The sequence below is a fragment of the Ruditapes philippinarum genome, unplaced genomic scaffold (genome assembly GCF_026571515.1).
Source record: "Ruditapes philippinarum isolate M1 unplaced genomic scaffold, ASM2657151v2 ctg4683_1_1_1_1, whole genome shotgun sequence".
NCBI lineage: Eukaryota > Metazoa > Mollusca > Bivalvia > Venerida > Veneridae > Ruditapes > Ruditapes philippinarum.
The window spans coordinates 1-22,585 of NW_026862687.1; the positions used below are offsets into that span (position 1 = coordinate 1).

General features: G+C 31.2%; 1 protein-coding gene across 1 annotated transcript; it reads right to left on the minus strand.

Annotated features, from left to right (window-relative positions):
- Positions 1–486: 486 nt before the first annotated feature.
- Positions 487–11,857, minus strand: LOC132719888 (uncharacterized; the record flags this gene model as incomplete). Its single annotated transcript, XM_060703842.1, has 3 exons — positions 11,701–11,857; positions 7,665–7,781; positions 487–720 (listed from the first exon to the last, which is right to left on the minus strand). Coding segments are annotated over exons 1-3 (427 nt in total), but the record flags the coding sequence as incomplete, so codon positions are not given.
- Positions 11,858–22,585: the final 10,728 nt, after the last annotated feature.

Sequence of the window (22,585 nt, forward strand, 5' to 3'; positions counted from 1 at the left end):
TTTTTTTCACTCATTTTCGACTCGTAAAAATGTGGCCTTTGGTTATGTTTCGTTGAAAATATATTCCATATTTCACTTCAACGAAAAAATGTCCTCCTAATCTTTAAAATCAAACGAAAAAAAAAAACACTTTTCAAAATCTAAAAACGGGTGTAATATTCATATGTGTAGGCAAACGAGTCAAGCTGACAATGCTGTTACCTGTACATATTTCTGGAAATCGTCTGAATCCAATCGAAAATAGAGAACTCCATTTACTAATGTGTATATCCTTTACATGTTTGTATCTGTTATCTTTATGAAGTGAAGACCTGAAATCTTTTATCAACCGATATATTGAAAAAGATGGCTCTGAAATATTGGACAATGCTAGGCTAGCGACAACTGATGATTCAACACTGTTTTCCAGTACAATAATCGCCCTTTTTTCCGGCTTGGAAAACTGCAGTTTTTTAAGAAAGTCTCTTGCCATTGTTTTAAACTTGCATCCAGTTTCCTCAGTCTCCTTTTCTCCTTTTACACGTTCTACGTTTATTTCCAATAACTTGTAATCTATGTCAAACTTCATTTCTCTATGCAGAATCTTAAAAAGAAACAATCTTACGATGTTATTGTCACTGTTTGTGAAAAATTGTTTTGCTAAATGCGTTGCTGCTTCCCTGCTCTCAGAGTCATCATTTTCCACAAATAAGATTACTTCTCTATCCGAGTCTCCACAAGCTGAAATTAGAATTAAAATTAAAATACAGAATGCACTGTATTTAGGGCATTTATTACACAAAATTGTTTTGAATTTATATGGCACTCAAAAAGGGACAAAGTTAAAATAGATGTAATTATACAAGACTTTAAATATGGAGGCGTAAATATGATAGATTTGCCGATTTTTATGAACTCGATTAAATCAAGCCGGATCAAAAGAATATTTGATGAAAATAACCATGGATTGTGTGAAGAGATAATAAAGAAAAATTACAAAAAAATAGGTGGAATCGACATATTTAAAAGTGATTTAAAAACATATGATATTCAGAAACTTAAAATCGAAAATACTTTCTTAAAAGAATTACTACTGTCATGGAGTAAAATAAATTTTAATAAAAATCCACAAAATTTATTAGAACAAATAATATGGCAGAATTCACACATAAAAAAAAATGGATCTTTAATTCTTTTTCCAAAATGGAAATGTCGGAATATCAATAGAATAAAGGATATCTTAAACACTGAAACAAAACAATTTAAAACCTTTTACCAGCTGAAACTTAATTTTGACATTCCTGATACAGAAATATTTAACTTTTATAAATTAATTTCATCATTTCCCAAAGAATGGAAACGTAAACTACAACAAATTTACCAAACTTCAACGCCTAAAGAAATAAGCACTTTTGATATCATAGAAAAAACAAACACGTCCAATATTAGTTACAAGTTAACACAGATTCAAAAACAAATAAGACTCTCTAAAAATAAAAAAAAAACAAAATCGAAATTAAAATGGGAAGAAGGATTTCCTCAAAAAGAATTTCAATGGCAAAATATTTACGAAAACGTTTTTGTTTATTGCAAAGATAATATTTTACAAAACTTTCAATATAATTTTTTACACAGGAATATTGCAACAAACAAGTTTCTTCTTCAATGTAAATTAACCGAATCTAGTCTATGTGATTTTTGCTGCAATGATGTTGAAAGTATAGAACACCTAATGCACAATGTTAAAATTAAGCATAAAAACAAAAACCTTCAATACCTAATTAAACTCCGATATTAACACGTCAACAGTAAATTTCATGAAACAGAAATAAATGTAAACCAACAACTTAAGAATGTCACATTTTATATGCAGATAGTAAACAATTATTCTAATTGAGATCACATATTCTATTTAATTTCTGATGGCATTTGAAATTAACAAAGTTTCACGAAAAATCGGGTCAGTTGTTACACCCCGGTCGGACGATATATTACAAACTTCATTTTTTTGTACTTTTGACTTATTTTTGCTGGCAAAATACGTCCCTTACTACAAGCTTTGAAATTTTCTATTTCTTGTTCCAATAGATCCATTTGTTTAAACGCGTAGTTCCTATATACACAATCTCAATATTATATAACACACATGTACATGATGTATGTAGTTGTGTATCGTACATTTTGCGATCTGTCCTGACTAAATTATTTTAATTATTATTATCTAAGTTGTTGCCCTCTGCATACATAAATACAATTGAAACAAGCAAATCGATTTATTTTAATCACTTCATATTGTAGACTGAAAATTGAGGTTTGTTTTTGCTCTCTTTATGCAAATATAATGAATTGTTTAACAATCTGTGAGAAGGGTGGGCAAAAATGCGCCTGCTATTTTATGAAGACGGACTTATGTCATATTTTAAGTTAGAGCAGCAAATTGTCTAGTTATTTGTTAGAAAGAGTTTTACATACAAGATAAATGAAATGTGACCTTGACCTTTGATCAATTTGATCAATAACCGTATTTATAGACTAGGTAAATGTGATCTCGAGTTTTGACAAATTGAATCTAAAATAATAAGTTCTTCTGACTTCAAAGGCCAATATACCTTAGAAGTGTTAGGTAAAAGGACTCAAAGTTTGCTGTGCTATTGGTGCTTAAATGTGTTATTGTAAAATATCCATATGAAATTGACTTTTGACCATTAACCCCGTTACCCAAAAATCAATACGGATCATCTGATTGCCGTAGATTTTTTTTTAACTTCCAATGACCATCTATTTATAGTTATACCATTAACATTACATTTCCAAAAAAACAACAAAAAAATAAAAACAACAACAGCAACATCAAATTAAACATAATGGTTAATTTTCAATAATATTTCATTTTTAATTTGTTCTATAGACATACAAAGAAAATAATCCTAGCTCACAATCAACAATCCGATTTACATGTGATGTCGGATATGTAATATTTGCTTTTAAAACTTATGTATGTATAAATCTGGAGATTTGTGAAATCATCAAATGCCAAAATCTTAGATTGGTAATACCATAACATTAAACAATTAGATCCTTTCAGAGATACCCATTGTTTGTCTGACTGCTTTGATGACGCTTTCTGTGCAGTGGTATTTCTCACTTAATATGGAAGGAGCCTAAGCTTCTTCAGTTTGGGTAAAAAATATTGCTTAGATTGCAAAATTGGTAACTATATAATTTTAAAATACATTTCGATTGGGAAGAGGCCTTTTACATACATCTTTTGAATAAAGTGAACAATCACTGCCGTGTTAGATAAAACGTGCCATTTGAAAACAAAGAAACCCTTAATTATGTAAATGGCTTAATAATATTCAATCTGTAAGTATTATAGAATCACATGTTCATTCTTTTTACCTTTTTTGCAAAGCATTACAACTGTTCATGTATTAACCATAATACACCACCGGGCACAGTGGTGCTGTAGTTTGTTCATTAAATGCTGTAAACCATTTGCAAAAAGCAATAGAAATATCTGTGATTCGTCGGCATAGCCTCTGTCTGATTAGCCATAGCATAAACAAACAAACAAACAAACAAACAAACAAACAACAAACCCCTAGAAATTATAAAAATGACAATGGCTCTTCCTGCTTTATACTGATGTCAAAATAATTAGATAAACAGCCATTTGCTTTTACACATGATTTTACTTGCTCATACAAGACCCTAAGAAAATAATTGTTTGATGATGCACAAACCATATACTATATATATATATACGGTCAAACGCCTTTTTAAAAATCGACAATAACTGTTTACCTATTTACATTTTATTATTTCATAAAACAATAATATCTTACTTATATTACGTTTTTAAAAAAAAAAAAAAAAAAAAAAAAAAAAAAAAATACCACCAACAGTGCGATTTCCTTTATTAAACCAAATTGTCATTCGTCTGATACGTTTACAATTCTATTGCGATAAGTGTTTTATCTAAAATTATTAAAACCATTATTTAAAAGACAATGTTTGTTAGAGTAAAACCTCTATAATAAATACCTCTCTAATAAGCAACATTAATTAGGTCATATGGTACAATTGTACATGTATCACAATACCTTTAGTCCAACTTTCTGGATACTTCAGTTTAAACACATGTTGTTAAAAAGTTCACTAAATAGTGATGAAATAATTTGTTAATAATCTATAAATAGTTCAGTTGTAAGTTATTAACTTCCACAACTTTTGTCTTTTATTCAGAAAAAGCACTTTCATTTTTTTCATTTTCCGAATTATAACAAAATGCATTTTTTTAAATCTTTTGAAGAAGTATATAACAACACTGCGTTACTTAATTTTGTTAAGTCATTCACTCTTTTATCAACATTGTCTAATAAGAAAATCAGAAAATCTATAAAGCATTATAAAATTAAGTACTTAAAGCATTTTTCGATAAAATTTCTATATTTGATTATTTTGCTCTAAGAAAACACTAATTGATAGTATGTTTTTTGATCATTGTAAAGCCTGCGTCACATTACACTCCGATTAGGTTTACGCTGGGGTACCGGTGTCTGAACGGGCTTAAATTTTCAATTTTTTAAGGTTTCCGGCCGGTGACCCTCCGGTGTCAAATCACCGGTGAGACAACGTACGGGTAATCGGGGAATTTTAGCGCAGAGTTATTATCCGGTACATCACCAGCTTACCGCAGCAGACACGGTCAAATACCCTCCGATACCCGGCCGTACACCTCTTGGTATCGGTTGCATGTCGGTGAGAATTTTCACATTCTGAGCGCCAAATAATCCTCCAGGTCCCGAGCGACCTCCGAGCGGTCATCGAAGGCGATTCGGCAGGTAACTGACCGGGACCCGGATAGACGCAGTATGCTGCACGTATGGTCTTAAAGTGCCCCTAAGGATAACGTTTGGAGTATTATAGCATATATTAATGAATGCAATTTATTTATTACTAACAAATTTCTTAAACAAGGTTATCGCTATCATAAATTGCGTAAATATTTTACTAAGTTTAGACATTTGAGATTTACATTTTTATTTGGACTTCATGTATTTATAAGCATAAATTGTTCTTCAATTTTTCTTTAATAATTTTTCTGTAATAAATTTGTTTTTGTTACAAGTTTGTGGCTGGGTTTTCTTTCTCGTTACGCCTGGCTCGTAACACTACGCTTTCCTCTTTTAATTACATCTGACGGACTGAGTTGGAGACTCTATAATGGACACTTCATAAAGCCCTTTGGGACTGATTTGTCTAAAGGTTCGTCTTCTGTCTTGCTTCGTCGGGCCTGTGTAGGTGATTTTCTTGTTGCTCTGTCTTCCTTAAAGGCATCGGGTTTTTTGTAATAGTCATTAGGTTGTACCTTTTTCTACATATTTACATAATTTTGTATGTGTTTTATTTATTTCGTCTAAGGTAACCATTACCATTGTTAGAATTTCACTTGGTCGGGATTATTTTTATTTACACTTTCAGGAACATATTGAGACTGAGAGTGAGGTTTAAACTCCCCAGTGGTTTAACTACCACTGACAGTTTGATCTGATTGGACCTGGACGTTGCTATGGTGGCTGATTGGTGCCATTTATGTTTTTGCCCCGCAAGATTTCAGAATTCAATATTATATTAAATAAATTAAACTTTGTCCAGTGATCTCGCTAATTAGCGTGTTTTCGCTCAGCTTCCCAACCATTTCAACTTGTCAATTCACGACTTTTTGCTTGGCGGGGTCGCGGGCGAAGTTATATTTATATAATTATTGAAAAACAGAATTATTTTTACTAACACTTATCCATAGATATAAAGGTGGATACCAACGTAAATCAAAAATGTCTAGAATTTTAAAATGATATAATTTGCCAGTTTACTTAACTTCTTGTTACATCATTGCTTTCAATTTTAGATCCAACCAAATAAAGTAAATTATCAAATAAACCGCAACGTAGAAGTTTAATAAAATGTAGGAATCAAAATGATATAATTCTTGTGTAATAACATTTTTATGTGATGTCATTTGCGTTGTATACATACGGAATATTTTGTTGTAGTAGCTTTCAGGGGCTATGTATTTTGCTACGAGCAGCGGTGGAAAATTGGAATCACCCGAGACCGTTTCCAACGTTGCGAGTAGAAAAAATACATTGTTTTGTTTCATTCAGAAAATGAAATGTAGTTGTCAAGAAATACATTCATGACTGACAGATGAATACGTAATTCTTGCGAACCGGCCACACCCCTCCAAATTTTGGTTCCCTTTTCCAAATGCAAAATTATGCAAAGGATCGGAACCAACGTCAAAAATAGTTCCTCACTTCCGTATATGGTACCGTATTTGTCAATAACATAACACGGACATTTCTATCCGTTGAAACGTATTTGCGCTTCAATATTGGTGTGTATTTTAGGGAGAAAATTTAAAGGTATATATAATTAAAACATTATAGGCGCGTCCATGTGAAATTACACATTTTAACTTTAACACCAAACCTATTTTGGTTATGTGATAAATATTAAATTCGTGAAGATCCAATAATAAACAAATCATTGAATAAAAAACTATATTATCGCCAGAGGCTCGCACATGAAGATTTTATTTAACAAGATCAATAAATTTAGTATTAAATCTACACTATTTTAGTATCCTCTGTGTATTAACTTATCATATCAATGAAATAATCTAAAAAAAATATGATTCAGATTTGAACTACATTTGATGCCCTCTAAAATTAAAAAAAAATATACGAACATATCAACAGACAAAGTCTAAACGAAATGATTGATATCATTGCCAAACATAAAATTAATAAATTTTCAGTAGGTATGACAATTGGCTAATGTGAAGGTGAACAATTGGCTAATCTGTATGTATGACAAAGGGTTAATATATTGGTATGATATCTGACTAATCTGTCGGTATGACAATGTAATAATTTGTAGATATTACAATGAGACAATCTGTAGATATGGCACTGGTATAATCTGTATAAATGACAATTGAATAATATGTAGATATGACAATGGGATAATCTGTAGATATGACAATGGGATAATCTGTAGATATGACAATGGGATAATACGTTTGTATGACAATGGGATAATATGTATGCATGGCAATGGGATAATTTGTAGATATGACGATGGGATAATCTGTATATATGAAAATGGAATAATCTGTATTTATGAAAATGGGATAATCTATATGCATGGCAATGGGAAAATCAGTAGATATGACAATTGGATAATTTATAGACATGACAATGTGATAATCTCTAGGTATGACAATGGGAAAATCTGTAGGTTTGACAATGGGATAGTGTGTATGTGTGCAAATTGTCTCATCTGTAGGTATGGCAATATACTAATTTTTAGATATATAAATAGGATAATCTGTAGGTATGGCAATGGGATAATCTGTAGGTATGACAATTAGCTAATATGTAGGTACGGCAATGGGCTTTTTACATGTTTAGTGCAACATTTACTGTAGCTGATTATGTTGTATTCAACATAGTAATCCGTAGATTGTAAGAATGTAAAAAATAATATATATTAAATAATAATTGCCCGTTTATTAACATAACAATCCACGACTGGAATACTGTTGAATTGACATTTATTAAACAAACAAAAATCAAAAGAATGAGTTAAACAAATTATAGATTTCAATAACTTACTACAGTCTTGCTCATCTTCTCCTCCAGGACATTCATTATGTCCGTCACAAAGAAATCGTTGTTCAATACAAAAACTTCCTGGACATTTTACTGTATTTGCTGGACAAGTGAAGGTTTCTGAAAATCAAAGGCTTTTTCAATGACTCGGATAATATTGAGCAATTCATTGTGAATAATTAAAATTATTATATTTTTTTTAAGTGGTGAATGACTGAGAAGTATTTGTGATGTCACTCTGTTTTACTTTGTTTAGCTATAGCCTCTTATGTTTTAAGTATTATGTACATGTAGTTTATTTCAAATGAAAAATTCAATTATATTCTTGGTTTGATTCAAAACAGAATCGTTGTTCAATTTTCTTTATTAGATTACGGCAAAAGAGATTATATCTTAATGAATATTAAGTTGAATGAATAACCGCCATATGAACACATCTGCTGATGTTTTAAAATTCTTAACTTTACCAGGAAAAGTTTAATGTCGAATTCTGCTTAAGTCGGTGATAGGGGCGTGGACGGTAGTTTGCAATTGACAGTACCATCCATGACCAGGCTCAATCAAACCGAGCCTGCAACATTTTCAATTTTGCCGTGTTTGGCTTTCTTTGTTGGGTCTTTCTAGTAAGCATTTACAGCTTAACCGTAAAACCGATAAAACCGATCAATATGTTTTCTTTCAATAGAGATTATACAACTCGTTTAATTGAGTTTGATTTACTTATACGCCAATTGTGCAATTTGTTTTGCGTCCTTTCCATTCATTTTTAAAAGCAACTTTTCTTTAATCCAGCGCGCTCCCAGATGTTAGAATGAAATATATTAAATAATAATATCTTAATACAGTATCAGTTATATTAAAGTGAAATTATATCGTTACTTGGCTCTTAATTCATGTAATTCAAGAAGGAAAGTTTACCAAAATCTTCAATGAAACGCATTTCTCTTTGCTCAAGCTACTGCATTACTTACATAGTTGCCGATATATATACTGCAATTGCGATGATTGGAATAGTAAAACATATTGTCGTTTTTGATTATGTTAGATAATTTAATTGATGTACACTGCTTAATATCGTTTGATATTTTATAGAACTTTTATCTTGTAAATGACAATTAAAGATTTGAAACATATCAAGAAACTTTCTTATTATTTGGAAGCGTTTTATGTGTGTATCTTTCAGTTGTATTTTGATTTTAATACCTTTGATTTATCACCTAGGTCATCTTAAATAACTTGTTAAAAACATTGATACATAGACAGACACTATATGAGAAATTTATAAGCCTATTTATCACTAAAGAATAATAAGGAAGTAGTTTGCAAAGCAAAGAGCACACGATACGTATAAGAAGATCATAAGCATTTGAATGGTCGTGGTGCTAGGTAGTCTAAGTCATCTGGAAGAGGTGTCTAGTTGTGACACCTTAAAGCGATTTTATTTAAAAGTTTTAGGTTCGGGTCAGGAATGGTCTGGCAATGGAATGGAATAATACGGATGATACTTCATAAAGGCATTATCCAAGTTAAGGAATTGCTTTATTTCATGTGAAATGTTGATTTGATAAATGATTGTGTTAACACATATTACAAATGTGTCAAATGAAATATTAGTTAAGTATAGAGAAGAAAATTAATTATCACACAAATGGTGGAAAAATACCGGGTTCCAAAACGCCTTGAATCCGAGATAGTTAATGTGAAGGCTGGTATAGCTCTTATAGTTTTAAACCTAACTCAATCAATATAATTTTATGATGTAATAAAAATCATTTATGTTACACCTCATAAAATCTTACCAATGAACTGTCAGCGTTTGCAATATGTGATATTCTAATATCAATCATTCTTATATCTAATCTTATCAACTGAATCTCATTTTAATTTCAAGAGTCAAAACAGACTGTATTAAATCTAACTGCATTTCATACGCATATAGCCTCGTTTTAATTTCAGAGTTCAAAACGTACTCTTCATCTAGCATCGTGATCATTTTAGAGTGAATAAAATCATATGAAATCCTTATTGCAGTTGAAGAAACAAAAATTTGTTTAAATGTTAAAAAATGATGGTATGAAATAATGATGTAATTAAATATTATTGAGATCAATATTGATTCTATTGAATTTGTACTGCAAAACCTATATCAGACTTGGCTAGTGCCCGTCCAACATGATTCTCCAAGCTGTGTACTCGTCCAATAGAACTTAATAATGTATAACAATCATATATTATTATACAATTATTGACTAGTGAGCCATTGAATATGATGTAATATTAACCAGCAGATGGCATCTTGACGGAGGAGAGAGCCGAGGTCAATATGACTTTCTGTCGGTGAATATCACATCAAATTCAATGACTCACTAATGAATAATTGTTTTATTATATGAAGAGGCTAAGAATTACAAAAAAAGTCACAAAAAGTACAACTTTATAAACATGTACAAAAAAATGCCCTGTTGAAGCGCGAGAAAAAAGACGCAAGTTTTAGGCGTGCAGCGACTACGCGAACCCTGCACATACAAAAGTAATTCAAGATTATACCCATCATTGCAGTGTAGCCTTTAAGTATAATAATAAAGTAATGTTATTTTAATCGAGAAATATGCCTTAAAGAACAAAACGCAACAAGCCTCAATTTCAATACAGTTAACAGTGTTTCTAGCCTATTTGAATACTTTTCAAAGTGGAGATTATGCATTAGGGTTGGTCTACCTTAAGCGATATGACGATTTCCTTTAACTATTCTTTTGTATTTAAACTGATATTTTTAAATATGAGTAAACGTCTATGATCTGTTGGTGGCATGTTTCTGAAAACTAGTCAAACAATTGCCATACTGACAGACTTATGAAAATGTACTGGCTGTAAAACTGTTCGTTCGCTTACTATCCTTCCTACTATTCTTATTGTTAAAGCGCTTATATATTTAATTTAGGTTCAGAATTTACAAGTTAATATATGCAAAAGAAACAAGTTAGCACACAGCTATATACTATATACCAAGAGAAGGGCCGAAATGACAACACCTGTTTTGATCTGAGCAGTTGTGAAATTAACAGCAACATTATAAAAGCATTATTTTTTTCCTTTATTTTTAAGTTCAAAAAAGAACGATTATAGAACACAAAAATGTTCATGTTGAATTTTCTAAGCGGGTCGTGTGATCAGGTGAGGTTAAGTTTTACGGAGGAGAAAAATGCAAAATTATCTGCCATATTAATATTTTAATACTTACAGAAGTTATGCATTTATACACGCAAATTACATCCCAATCATCTCAAAAAAAAAAAAAAAATATATAGAACTTTATACATAATTCTTTGAAACGAACTTGTTTCCTAATTTCTTAAAAAAAATGGATTGGTAGATAGTAAAATAAAGATGCTTTTATGACAATGCATAGCTCTTACATCGATGCGTGTTGTCACATACAAAAAGTGCCCCTTTAAATGGCAACAAGATTTTATATGCAAAATTAATTTTAACCCTGTTCTCTGTTAAGAAGCCTCATTACATGAATTCAAACAGTTGCACAGTTCATTATTTGCATATGGAGATAAGAAAATATTGTCTTACCATATGACACAAATGTAATAAAAAAATGTTTAACAACAAAGCAAGAAATTTCAATAGGAAGTGTTAAGCTGGTGTATGCACAAACAATCCTACATTTAGTTTTATAGCTTTCATCATTTCAACATGTGCATGCAAATATGTCATATTTGATTCGCATACCCATGCATTTATGACTCTCTGGGGAAAGTTTTTTTTTGACAAAACAATGCTTCAATTATGATGTACATGTAGTTTTAAAATCATCATTGTAATATCTGGATACAATAAAATCAATAAAAACATAGCTTTATATTTTTTATCTAATGAAATAATGAAAGGAATGAATTCAAATATTCAAATTGATGATATTACTTGTCAAATAATAAGAAGAAATCGATAAATCTGCTGTAATATATTAACATTTTACATGTCAAGTTACATAAAATAAACAAATAACTTAGACAATCATATTCGTTACCGCAATGTTGTAAATGATCTCCAGATCTGCATCCAGTCATGTAACCGCTGGCATCTACGGCATATATACACATCATCGACGTTGGTATGGCTTTGTCGTCTCTTTTACAATGAAAGAACTCACCATATTCGGTCACATTGTATTCTTAAAATAAATCATTTTTAACAACTTATAAACATATTTAACAAGTTAATTTTTACAACATAATCTAGAAACAATTATGGCAGAGTTGTTCAAAGAAGTTTATCTGCATATTATTGAAAACATAATACGATATTTCGGAAAGTTTGTATGTTAACAATTGAAATAAATACTATATAATAATCGAATGAATTCAGGTAATTTATGATACAGCTTTTTGTAGGTTTGTAATAATGTTTGAACATTATTCTGGAACGAAATATAATAAGTTATAGAATTTCTTTAATTGAATCAGAATTATAAGTCTGTAAAACATGCTACTATTTTAAACTTCCATACCGTACTTGCAATTAAAAGAATATGCCGACATCATAAAAGATCTTGTCTCGAAATGACGCGAGCGCAATTGCTTGTACGTCTTGTCCACAATCTTATTATTCATATAGTCAATTTCAGTTCCATCGCAAATTGCCCCCTTTAAAAATCTATATATGGAATTCAGATTGGAACAATATCATTCTAGAAATTAGCCAAGAAATATTTAAATTGAGTCTATACACTTCATATAAACTTTAGAATTTGCATCCGATGTATCAGTGTGGGAGAAACGACATTTTTCTTCATTGAATATCCATTGTATAGTTTTTGGTTTATTTTGTTTATTCACTTTGTGGTATTTGAATAATGAATGTTGACTCATGCTTTTCAATTGACATGCTTATTTACTCTATTATCGTTTGTCGTGCATTTCGTGGTCACAAAATATCATATGATAATAAAAAGTTGAATACTAAATTTTAGTACAGTATTATTTGTTACTAAGAACTTTAAATTAAATATCAAACTCAATGTAAATTTCTGCATTTCAAAAATATTATATACGTTAAATATATATTTTAATCAATTTATGTATTTGAAATATCTGGGAATCGCTATAAATACCCCTTTTCACATGGCATTTGGATTTGAGAATCGAAACACTATAGATTAACATTACATGAATGTATACAGTCAGTCTTTAAAAGGAGGGACCAGATCAACTTGAAGAGTAATTGGGAATGCAGATCCCAAGAAATAGTTTTTATATAGATAAAGATTTTAACCGAATTACAGTTATATATAAAAATCCTAGATTTCAATAAATTTATACAATTACAGTCAACTATGAGCGTTGTGTATCTTTTACTTTGTAATCATATTACATTCAATATCAAGGTGACATATATGTCAAATTTAAAAAAAATATATAAAATGTAATTCTTTTCATTACCAAAACGTAGATTTTATCAACTAAATAGATGAAAACACTTTTATAATACGCGCACAGATTAAAACCTAATGTCCATGTAACTTTGATCTAATACTGATCAAACAAAATTTAGGGTAAAGTCATTTGAACACTTACCCGGATTTTTCTACGGTGCAGTTACAAAACGGATATGCAAAGTTGTCATTAAAATTGTCAACAACAGCAGCTTCACGGAATTTTAGTTGGCAATTCGTTTTTACCTGAAACAAACATATAATTTTAAATAAAATGGACTTAATTCATATTACAGTACCATTTTTTCATGTTTCAGTATTCTCACCAATTCAGTTGTGATAGAAATAATATTTTATTAGTCTAAAAATAAGTACGCAATGCAATTTGCATTGCATCTTATAAATAGATGTTGGAGAAAAAAATAGGTAATCAAATATATATAACAAGAAGAAAAAAACCAGCAACAACCAATTCTTAAAAAAGTGTTATTGTTCATAAAAGATATCCCACGTTACATATAATGCACTGCTCATAAACAGTCCTTATTTATATACAAATTTGATTCATAAAGCATATAAAAGTGAAAACATTATTGCTTTCAGGAGAGATAAAAGTAACACAAAATGTGCTACTATTTGAATAAGAAGTCCATGGACCTTAAAGGTGACCTTGAATTTATACCAAAGCTTATGTGAATTAATTGTTTGTTTTCTTTTTTTGCGTAAATAACTTAAATACATTTATTTAAAATCAGACATCACTTAAATAATTTAATTTCAATACATTGCCTTTATATGATATAATGTATAATATATTATATTGTGCATCTGGTATTCTGTTCCTAGGGCCAAAACCGTAAACCAAAGGGGTCATGCATTCCAAATTGATTTAGAAATGTAAGTGTTCTGACTCAAACTATAATTCTTAATTTATCAACTGTGTAAAAATAATTTTTACTAATAATATCCTCAAAAAAACATAATTCTATTTAAGTAACGGTGACATTTGATACCTTTGGATACAAAAGCAAATTAAGCCGGGGTTCTTCATATAACCTTGCTTTATCAAGTTTGTTGCAATTTATCAACCTTAAAACTGTTGTTACAATCAGGATTTTTTAAAGTAACGGTGACCTACACACAAAAGGGGTCTCAATGCAAAATAAAACTGAAATAAATAAAAAAAAACATTGGTCTTCATATAGGCCCTCTGTACCGAGTTTAATTAAATATCTCATTCATAAACTGCTGTAACTCTTGTTATTGTCTAAAAGCCCCTTCCCTATTTTTAGCGGTGATCTTGACCAAAGGGGTTCTCATACCAAGCCAGGCCTTTGTTTGAGCTTGCTATATACAAATTATGATTACAATATCACATTCATTATTCTAGTTATTGTCCAGAAACTATTTCACTAATTTTAGTTACAGGCATCTTGACCTTGACCCCTGAAGGATTCAAATGCAATAACAACCTAGGTCTTCATATCAACTTGCTAAATGCCAAGTTTGATACCAATAATTCATGCTTAAATCTAGTTACAGCCCTTAAACTATTTTCCTTTTTCCAGACATGGTGACCTTAACATTCACCTCAGGGGGTCCAAATGCACAACCAACTTAGGCCTTTATTTGAGCTTAATGAATACCAAGTTTGATTACAAAATTCCATTTTTGAATCTTGTAATAGTCCGGCAACCATTTTTCTATCCTCAAAAACGGTGACCTTGATCTTGATCCCTCGGAATACAATGCATACCAACGAAGATCTACATATAAGATTGCTAAATTCTAAATTTGATTACAATATCTCAATCTCACAAAAGTCATTGTCCGGAAACCATTTTTCTATTTTAAGTAAAAGTGAACTTGACCTTATGCTTAGGGGAGTCTAACAAAACCAACCAGGCGTTTTACATATGGTTGCTATACAGACGGTTTGATAACAATGTCACATTCCAAATTTTAGTTATCGTCCGGAAACCATGAAGGAGACCGACCTACCGACGAATGAACCTATAAAGCCCCCTTAGTTTTCTTTGTGGGGTAAAAATTAACTTTCATTGTATATTCAAGAGGGCCACGCCCTAGCACCAGGATCCCTAACCCTGTGGTCATGAATTTCAAAAGTTTTCTAGAAGGCTCAATCATGAATTTCAAATTTTTTCTAGAAGGCTCAATCATGAATTTCAAAAGTTTTCTAGAAGGCTCAATCATGAATTTCAAAAGTTTTCTAGAAGGCTCAATGCGTATTACAATCATTTCAACAGTTTGACTGCTTGATGCTCAGCAGTAATGAACATTTTTAAAGACTGCATATTTTTTATGAGAGCCCAGATGACAGGACTTTTGAATTTCACATTTTTTGTTCCCCTTCATCCATAAATGCTTTATGCCAAAATTTGTTTAGATTAATTCAGTGGCTTCAGAGAAGAATGTTAAAATGTTATTGCATAACGCACGGGATGGACTGAAACGGATAGCAATTGGTCACATCAGTTTTCTTGAGTTCAATTAAAATGTGTTTAGATTTATTTCAACACAACCTCATAGTACAAACTCAATACAGGGATTAACAGCACTTTATTAGTGGCTCGTTTATTTTACCTATTTGCGTATCTAATTATTCTGTGTAAACAGATATATTGTGATATATAATCTGTCAGATGCGAATAAACAGTTGGTAGAACTTGCAGAAAAAAGTTATAGAGCAGCTCTTTTGGATGGCATCTCCAATGAATGCAGTAAAAATGGAGGAGAATGATGTTATATTGGACAAACAAATTACAATCCAAGCTTGTCAAAATAGTTAACAAGTATTTGTATGTGTATTGTGATAGTTTGCAATAGGCCATGAGTTTATGTCAAAAAACGATATCAATTAATTCGATATTAATTATTGTGTGATAAGAGACTAAGATAGTGATTATAATTCTGGTGAATTGTCTGATACTATTTTTTAAAACGTTGACATTTGGTATCAGTGAAAGCAAACGATTGTACAAATATGTACAGTTCCGAATGCATAGACGAGGATCAGACCTTGACAGCATTCAAATACTCAAGGTTTACCTGCAAAATTGAATTGATTCGTCCCTGTTGAAAGTCATATCAATTATGCAAGCGTCTTATTTCAAAACCACAGTCCCGGGGATGATATGGAGATCAATAGTTCATGCCAACTACAACTTACCCGAATAAAACATGAATACCCTTGCCAAAAATAGTGCTCCATCCAAAAAACATAAATACTAAAATACGTCGGTACAGATTTACCAATTGAAACAACTATTCTTCCCATTTCCTCAAATCTCATACCAGAATCTGAAAGAAGAAATTATATTTCTAAATATTATTTTGTACTCGGGTATGTTTTCTCCTTAGTTAAAACTGGTGGATATATTTTACTAAATTCAGACTACTAACCAGCCCAGGTAGTATGTTCCTGTCAGTTATGATATGCCAAACTCCTATGTGTAACACATGCTCTGTTTCTCTATTATATCTAACTGACCTTTAAAACGTTAAATGTTAAATGCAATCAGTTGTTAAAGTTCATTTAGATAAAACTATTGTGCATACCACCTGCTTACTTCAACTCATGATTTTTACTTTTTGGAATCTTTTTCGGCTACAAATATATTTTAATCTTCTCCATAGGCTAGGAAAAATGTCTCTCTCATTAAAAGAAATGAATAAATGAAGTCCAATACTACAATTATAGTTCAAAGGCTAGTTAAGTTGAGTAGAGTTGAAAGAAATTTGATTTTAAGTGTTGAAAATTGAGTATCGCTCAAGCCGGTGCTAGGTGGGTCAGCTATAAAATGTTGGCCCGTATTTAACTTCAGTTTGTAATAATTTCTTGCCCTTCGGGATCATTGATGTCAGCTCTATTAAGTGTTGAGAATTGAGTACCTATCAAGCCGGTGCTAGGACGGGTTAGGGATGTTGCACGTTTTCATTATCCCTCATCAACATAATCAAACCTAGTCTGCAATTTTCATGTAATTTTGTTGTGATTTATGCTTCTGAGGGATAACTTTGTTTCCTTACAAAAATGCATACCACCTGCTTACTTCAACTCATGATTTTTTTATTTTGAATCTTTTTCGGCTACAAATATATAATAATCCTGTCATTTATGATACGCCGAACTCCTATGTATAACACATGTTCTGTCTTTCTATATCTAAATGACCTAAAAAACGTTAAAAGTTAAATACAATCAGCTGTTAAAGTTCATTTAGATACAAATATTGTGCATACGATCTGCTTAATTCAACTCATGATTTTTTTTTCTTTTTGAAATCTTATTCGATTACAAATATATAATACAAATACTCTCTACAGGCTAGGAAAAATATTTCTTCCATTAAAAGAAAGGAATAAATGAAGTCCGATACTACAATTATAGTTCAAAGGCAAGTGAAAAAGGTGGTTACTAAGTTTCAAAGCATACTGAATGGTGCTATTAAACAGTTTTCCTATTCTATATCGAAATGTTTTGAGGTTGATTTAGAACTTTTGTGTTACATTAAGTTTATAAGTAGATATATCACATATGTCAAAAAAGAACTCTAGATATTTTGGTCATGGATAAATCAGATCGGACTCGTATTGTCTTGAAGATCATAATCATGACCTGCTTTATTTTCTATTGGCTATGAAGTTAGGTAAATGTTTGCCAGTAACGTATCTAAGGTGTAAGGAAACTAGAAGTTGTTGGTTAGTTCAGTAATTCTTTGAAATATGATAGAAAAAAGACTGTTAACAATCATTTAATAAAATATTATAGAGTTGAAAGAACTTTGATTTTAAGTGTTGAAAATTGAGTACCGCTCAAGCCGGTGCTAGGAGGGTCAGCTATAAAAAGGTGGCCCATATTTAACTTCAGTTTGTAATATTTTAATGCCCTTCGGGATCATTGATGCCAGCACAATTAAGTGTTTAGAATTGAGTAGCACTCAAGCCGGTAATAGGACGGGTGAGGAGTGTTGCACTTGTTCATTATCCCTCATGAACATACTCAATCAAACCGAGTCTGCCACTTTGTTTCCAGATTTTTATGCTTCACAACAACAAGTATCAAGTGCCGTTTGGCAGCTGTAATAAGTTGCCCCGTACTTCAATTTAGTGTTGATATATTGTTCTTGTCCTTCTGGACCATTGATGCCAGCACTATTGAGTGTTGAGAATTGAGTACCACTCAAGCCGGTGCTAGGATGCGTAAGGGATGTTAACACTTATTCAGTATCCCTTATGTACAGACTCAATTAAATCGAGTGTGCAATATTCATGTAATTATGTTGTTATTATTGCTTCCGAGGGATCACGTTGTTTCAAGATTTAGATATAAATAATTGCTTAAAATTGTTTTTTTACAAAATGATATGATTTAAAACGACCAACAAAAATATCTTACTGTATCTTTGACCCATTATTATAATAGCCGTTGGTTTATTTTTGCCTCGGAGATTTCGGATAATTAAATACCGTATTTTACACACTTTATAATAGAAAACTATATTGAATTGATACGTTTTAAACTGATTTCAAAGTAAAGATGCTTCGTGATTTATTTCTTTTTATTTACTGACAAAATACATGACAAGTATGCATTTGACCTGATAAATTGGATATTGTCGAGATTGTTTTGTTTTAAAAAATTTGTGTATGAACAGGCTAAAACCGAGCTTGCGAAATTTCTAATTCTGCCGTATTGGACTTTCTTCAAATGCTCTGTTTCTCTCTGTTTTATGTTTAAAAATTCAAGATTTTACCAGTCCATGTCAAATTTTGAATTATACTTTAGTCGCAATTTGGGGACGTGGACGTTTACCTCCACTTTGCATTACCGTCCATGAACAGCCTGCTACTTTTTGAATTTTGTTGGACTTTCTAAAGTGATTCTTCGCTATTTTGTTTAAAAACAAAGACAAACTTCATCATCTTCATAATCATCAGCATCACAATTTTTATCTGCATTATTTTCATCATCATCATCATTATAATTATCCTCATCATCATCTTCATAATCAAATCAAAATCATGCTAATCATCATAATCTAAATCAATATATTTAAATCGAAATCATAACCATTTAGATTTTTATCATTATCACAATCATCGCATCATCGTCATAATCACAATCATCAGTAACAGCAGCAACTGCAGCAGTATTTTCAAATAAAATTAGAAAAGTAAGTAAAACTCCTGCCATGGGAAAGAACTCTTGCCAAATGTCGGAAACGTTGCATTTATAATTACACAGAAACATCAATGATAGAAGATCAAAACATATTTCATTTAAACATATGTGTTTATACATGTCTTACAATTAATGATATTGTTCATTTTTGAAATACGCGTTAACGTTTTGGTCAAATTTGACAATTTTTTGTGTGGCAAAACGGAGCCTTGCGGCTGGATATTCTATGCCTTTGAACTTATAATGATCTCCTATCGAAAGTTTTCTTTTTTAACTTATGACTCATCACTAAACAGGCAATTGAAAAGACCCTTACAGAAATTTAAATGGTTTAAATAATCATCAGGATCTTTGTGTGGTATGTTTTGCCTGCAAGAACATAACTTTCATAAGGATCAAGTTTAGGATATTTTCAACGAATGGTAATCCTCAAGCTGGTCAATTATTCAATATTATTAATTCAGAAAAGGGCTTTAAATTAAAATTTTAATGTTTTTATTTGTTTGTTGACAGTTGTCTTCGTGTGATTTGAAATAATCTTGATCAGAACGTTATTCACTTAAGTTTCTTTATATTCCCCTTTGTGAACACCACAACTGAATAATTCTGATTTGAGCAGGGCTGAATGATATGTTCCTTTGACAAACTGCCGCTTACCTAAATTAAAGGGGAAACGTAACGATAAGGAAATTCCATAACGACTACACTAGTAATTGTTTATTACCGTAACAGGACAGCTAAAGTCAATGCCGTATGGAAAGTTAACCATACATTGTTCCAAACATCTGACACAAAAGGGTCTTATTTTGTCTTATTTTACTTTTCAATTACAAATAAAAAAGCAAACTTATAGAATCCCAAACAAAATATCACGTGTTGAATTTTCTATGCAGTTTATGAAAAGTCCCTACGTGCTGTGCTGGGCAACTGTTTTTTATGCAAAGTTGTTTGCTTTATTATCATTTTAATAGAAAAAATGTTTAAATTTTTACTATATCCATTAATATACATGATTTATCTATTGATGAAGTAAAGCGGGGTCAAACGTGTGCTTTTTATTTTTTTAAAATTTTGAAATGATTTTGATGCCTTTAATACCTTATCTACACAAGGCAGACTGAGTAACAGAAAAACCCCCTTCCGCAGCGGACATGAATCTTTAACAAACCATGGCCTTGATGAAATGTCATAGTCTCGTGAAAGTAAGTATTTGCGCTTAGTTATTTAAAATCTTCCATAGAGTCAGAAAGTTATTGAGAAAATTTAACCTTGACCTTTTGGGGTAGCAACATGGATGTCGGGTTATTAACATCGTGATGTAATGGTGATCAGAATTATTGTGCTCTGCACATCGTCTCAAACTGGTGATCTCCAAGTTATTTCAAAAATATTTCAGTGGTACGAAATGTAGACTTTTGAACATTTGAACTTTTAGTGCGACCTTGACCATTAGAGTAGCAACCCAATTATTGCACTCTGTTCAATGTTGCATAATGGTGCCATGTCATTTGAAAAAAAAAAAAAAAAACAGCGGCTCAAATGTTATGCAGCGGACACACAAGTGTTTTAGACTGATGGAACGGCGGACAGAGAGACTGACGACAGAGGCCATTCCTGTAATTCCTTGCTCGCTTTGCAGAAGGGAATAAATTTTAAATACATTTGAATTGTCAATAAGTTATAGAGGACGACATGAAAAATATATGTTTTAACACTGGACCTTTATGTGTGACCTTGGCCTTGAGGGTAGTGACATGATGTCATAATGGGGATTTTTTTCTGCCAAGTAAGCTTTAAAACATAGCAGCCGTTTAAATGATATCATGCAGAAGGAAATATAGACTTTTTAACACTTAACGTTTAAGTGTGATCTTCACCTTAGGGAAAGTAATCTTACAATTGCATTCAGCACATAATTCCATAATTGTTCTCACTTGTGCTTGGTTATTTCATTTTTTTTTCAGAGGTCTAAAATTTATGGAGCGAAAAAGAAAAGAAGACGTTTAAACACTTAACCTTAAAGAGTGTCTTTGACCTTGGGTGTAGCAGTCAATGTATTGCACCCTGCTCATTGTCTCATAATGGTTCTCACTTGTGCCAAGGTATTTCAATATTTATTTTCGTCGTCTCATAATGGTTCTTACTTCCGAGCTATTTCAAAATTAATCAGCGATTTAAATGTAATGAAGCGGACACGAAATGTTGACTTTTTAGCACTTGACCTTAAAAAGTGACCTTAATCTTGGAGATATCAATGCATTAGCACGTTCTGCATATTGTCTCATTATTGTTTCAAGGCATATTGTATATATTCTTTTCAGTGGTTTAAAAGTTGTTAGCAGTCACGGAATACAGACTTTTAAAACTTGACCTTAATGTGTGACTTTGACCTTAGGGGTAGCAACTAGATTATTGCGCTTTTCTAATCGTCACACAATGGTGTTTACTTGTGCCTTATTATTTCATTTCTTCAGCAGTTTAAAAGTTATGGAGCGGACACGAATTGTCAACATTTTAATATTTTAACTTTAAATGTGACCTTGACCTTTAGGGTATCAACCTATTTTTGCGCTCTACACATCTTCTGATAATAATGATCACTTGTACCAACTTATTTTTTTTTGTTAAGGCGGAGGTCATTCTTATAATCCCGATTAAAATATTGCAGCGGCTTATTAAGAAGTTATAAGAAAAAAAGAAAATGTTAAAAACAAACATTTTTGTCTAGATTCTAAAGGTTAATAAAAGGGAAGAATTTTATGACAATGCAGTGTAACAGCACATTGAACCGATGCCCTTTGTTCAGTGCAAAAAAGTGCCCCTTAAGATGGAGACACGAGTTTATTATAGTCTGGTTCCATGTTTGTTTTTGTCCTGGTTAACAGAAAGTTGTTTAGTCCATTATTTGTATACAAAGTTAAATAAACGTTGAATATCCATTTAAACAAAAAAGTAAAAAAAGAATATTTTGCAACATAACAATATTCAAAATGGGTCCCGCAGTGTTAAGCTGATGTCTGTTCATGTTTCTTTTTATTCAGGACTAAAATTTACAAAATAAATTGAGTAATTCTTAAGTAAATTATGTGTTTAATTAAAAGTCATTTAAGAATCGATTGCTTCATAACAAAAAAAATCCAATTTGAAAAATATTAGAAAGAAGAACAATCCATACAATTGGCAATTACAATTAAAAAGGCATACAATGCATACGAAAAGGATTCTAAAACAAATATTTGGCTTTATTTATCTCTCTTTGTTTGAAAAAATGGTGTA